At 40.9% G+C, this 3,847-nt stretch overlaps 1 protein-coding gene across 1 annotated transcript in view; it reads left to right on the forward strand.

Annotated features, from left to right (window-relative positions):
* The first annotated feature begins 222 nt into the window (after window positions 1-222).
* NAE1 (NEDD8 activating enzyme E1 subunit 1) overlaps window positions 223-3,847 on the forward strand; it is a 26,331-nt gene continuing 22,706 nt past the window's right edge. Inside the window, exons 1-4 of the mRNA XM_011932097.1 lie at window positions 223-310; window positions 1,486-1,589; window positions 1,683-1,743; window positions 3,403-3,433. Of these exons, the coding sequence (XP_011787487.1) occupies window positions 276-310; window positions 1,486-1,589; window positions 1,683-1,743; window positions 3,403-3,433 (231 nt within the window). The 5' untranslated portion in view covers window positions 223-275. The remainder of the gene's footprint in view (window positions 311-1,485; window positions 1,590-1,682; window positions 1,744-3,402; window positions 3,434-3,847) is intronic.

Raw genomic sequence — 3,847 nt, forward strand, 5'->3', positions numbered from 1 at the left:
CCAGCCTGGTCTCAAACTCGTGACTTCAGGTGATCCACCTGCCTCGGCCTCCCAAAGTGCTGAGATTACAGGCGTGAGCCACCGCGCCCAGCCAAGGTCCACCAGTATTCTTAAATTTACTCTCCAATGATCCAAGCATCTGTCAACCATGTATGTCAGGTGTCTTCTACATGCCATACTTTAATGGAGAAAACAGGCGTTTACAGTCCGTCTGATTCTTCTAGACGATTCCTCCATACATTTGACAGCTGTCTAGGCCCTTACGGAGTGGAAAGATGGATGCTCAGCAAACAAAAACAAATGAAGCCAGGTGCAGTAGCTTGTGCCTGTAGTCCCAGCAACTCTAGAGGCTGAGGCGAGAGGAATGCTTGAACTGAGGAGTTCAAGACCAGTCTGAACAACATAGTAAGACCCTGTATCAAAAACAAAAAAAAAATAACAGTTGCTTGACTTATGCTCTGGAGGACATACTGGCTACATAATAAGGGATAATCTGCTTTAGATCAGGTAACAGGGAAGGCACATTAATCATTCTACACTGGGTAATACACTTTAAAGTACTCCTGTAGAAGTTGATATGAGGCTTTTCAGATGGTAATTCAGTTTTCTTGGTAAAGCTTTTGCAGAAGTCACAGTAATAAGCCCTGTATCGAGATCTTAAATGCATCTAACAGAATTTTTTTTTTTTTTGAGATGGAGTCTTGCTCTGTTGACCAGGCTGGAGTGCAGTGGCGCGATCTCGGCTCACTGCAAGCTCCACCTCCCGGGTTCACACCATTCTCCTGCCTCAGCCTCCCGAGTAGCTGGGACTACAGTTTCCTGCCACCACGCCCGGCTAATTTTTTCTATTTTTTAGTAGAGACGGGGTTTCACCATGTTAAGTCAGGATGGTCTGTCAATCTCCTGACCTTGTGATCCGCCCGCCTTGGCCTCCCAAAATGCTGGGATTACAGGTGTGAGCCACTGTGCCTGGCGCATCTAACATAATTTAAGAATAAATGAAATAGGGCTGGGCATGGTGGTTCATACCTGTAATCCCAGCACTTTGGGAGGCCAAGTGAGCCGAGATCACGCCACTACACTCCAGCCTGGGTGACAGAGCAAGACTCTATCTCAAAAAAAAAAAAAGAGTAAATGAAATAGAAAACAGATGAGGTTTTAAGTCCAAAGACACTTTTTAAATGTTTGTTTGTTTGTTTTGAGACACAGTGTCACTCTTGTGCCCAGGCTGATAAGGAGCTGGAAGACCAAGTTTCTGTTTCTGATTCGACCCTCTCCCTCTTTCCCCCTAACTATTCAAGGCATCAACCTGAGTTCTAGATTACTGTATAATCACTATACTGATATCTGTTCCTGTCTTACCTGTTTTCTGTGGTTATCACATCAGTCTATACAAGGACAGTTTAAAGTTTAAAGATCACCGTTCAAATAAAGCTGTATTTTCATGAAAGTTTTAAAAACATCAAATTTGTGTCTGTTTTGTAGGTTGTGGGGTGATCATGGGCAAGAGGCTTTAGAATCTGCTCATGTTTGCCTAATAAATGCAACGGCCACAGGAACTGAAATTCTTAAAAACTTGGTACTACCAGGTAATGCAGTTTTGTGGTTGTGTTCTAAATATACTTCTTTAAGATTATGACCTAGAACTATATATTCCTGACTGACTCTGTTTTGGCTGTCAGGTATTGGTTCGTTTACAATTATTGATGGAAATCAGGTCAGCGGAGAAGATGCTGGAAACAAGTATGTTCTATTCTTTTCAAATATATACATGTTAAGGAGAAGGCAAGGCCTGAATCTTAGCTTCACCTCCTCAGTCAGGGTGACTCGACTCTCAGTGGAAATCATCCTTATGTTTGGGATTATGGTGAGGAGGAAGTGAGATAATATATGTAAAGTGCTAGTATAGCATCTGGCAAATAGGGCATTAATAAATGGTACCCATCGTTACTGTCTTTATTGTTATTAATATAAAGGAGTAGTCATTATTCCTTTATTCATGGAATATGGGCACTTCCTAAGCTCTTGCATTGATTCATAGGTGTTAGCATATGATTAACAATAATACCTGTTGTTTGTGATGTCTTCTAGGCTTAGTCTAGGTGTATCTCTCTTTACACTGTGTCTACAAAAATGCTGTTTTAAAGATGGCCTGTGTATTCTTTAAAGATTATATTTAGACTTTCAGAGCATGCCCAAATTTGGATTTAAAGCTCACCTTTTCAGGGACTTGAAGTCTGGTATCTCTCATTGTATTTGTCAGTAACAACAACAGTGAGTAAATATAAGGAAAACCAGCAATTAGTTTATATTTAGTTTTTGATGCTTTTTCTTTGGATGGTAGTGCCAGTTTCTGCTAGGCACAGCACAGCTTTTTTATTGATATATACAAAGAAGTCTTGTTGTCTTTGCTTACTCGGTTGGTTAGAGTAGAATATGATAAAAATAAGATTTCTCCTTATGGAGCCAGTGAGCTTATACCGAAAAGTGGCATCCTGACTCTGATCAGCAGCCTCATATCTGGGCCTTGAGACACATCAAGGGTATGTGTGGGAGGAAGTCTGAACAAGTCTGTTACAGTTACGTGCAAAAACAAATGGTTCAATACACCGAGAGTGGTCTATGGAACACTGGTTCTAGGGAACGTTAAGAGCTGTTCAATGGGCCAATGGGTTCCACGGTCAAATTAGTTTGGGAAATGGATCAAATGAAGTTAAAATTTCTTTACCATAAGATTTTAGTATCACATGTATTGTGTGTATTATGAATTTCCAAGAGGGAAATAATAGTATATGGTGTTTCCCAAACTGTTTTTTTTTTTTTTTGGAGACAGAGCCTTGCTCTGTCACCCAGGCTGGAGTGCAGTGGCGTGATCTTGGCTCACTGCAAGCTCCACCTCCTGGGTTCACACCATTCTCCTACCTCAGCCTTCTGAGTAGCTGGGACTACAGGCGCCCGCCACCACGCTGGGCTAATGTTTTCTATTTTTAATAGAGACGGGGGTTTCACCGTGTTAGCCAGGATGGTCTCGATCTCCTGACTTCATGATCTGCCCGCCTCGGATCTGCCCGCCTCGGCCTCTCAAAGTGCTGGGATTACAGGCATGAGCCACTGCACACGCCAGTGTTTCCCAAATGTTTTTTAGCCAAGGAACCTTTTCTCTCAGAGGATCTTGTGAAATTCACATTCTGTGGTACACACTTTGGGAAAGAAACATTGATTTATTAGCCTGTCTTTCTTTATAAGTTTCATCTGATTTTCTTCAGGAAGGCCATTATAATCCTGTAATCACAATATAGTTTGTTTTATACTATGAATGAAATATACATGCTATTACAATAACAACTTTTCCTTTATAGTCAGTAAACTTTACTTTTTTCCCCTTTGTTTTGTTCACTTTAGTTTCTTCCTTCAAAGAAGCAGTATCGGCAAGGTAAACAATTTGTTAGAGAATATAGTTGCATGCGAGCATCTAACGATGCCACTATGTTTTGATTGCTTGAAAAGCTTTGACTTTAAAAATGTGTATTATTTCTCTGAAAAAAAAGTTAACTAATTTTTCTCATCTTGTAAATCTTCATATGTTTGGTAGTTTAAAAACTTAGAAGTACTGTCTGTGTTTATACATTGTATCCTGTATTAAAGCTAAATCTTGAGTAATGTTAATATTCAGAGGATGGATTCTGGTTAACAAATTTTTATTTTATTTTATTTTTTTGAGATGGAGTCTCGCTCTGTGACCCAGGCTGGAGTGCAGTGGCCGGATCTCAGCTCACTGCAAGCTCCGCCTCCCAGGTTCACGCCATTCTCCTGCTCAGCCTCCCGAGTAGCTGGGACTACAGGCGCC

The sequence above is a fragment of the Colobus angolensis genome, unplaced genomic scaffold (assembly GCF_000951035.1).
Source record: "Colobus angolensis palliatus isolate OR3802 unplaced genomic scaffold, Cang.pa_1.0 Scaffold93, whole genome shotgun sequence".
Lineage (NCBI taxonomy): Eukaryota > Metazoa > Chordata > Mammalia > Primates > Cercopithecidae > Colobus > Colobus angolensis.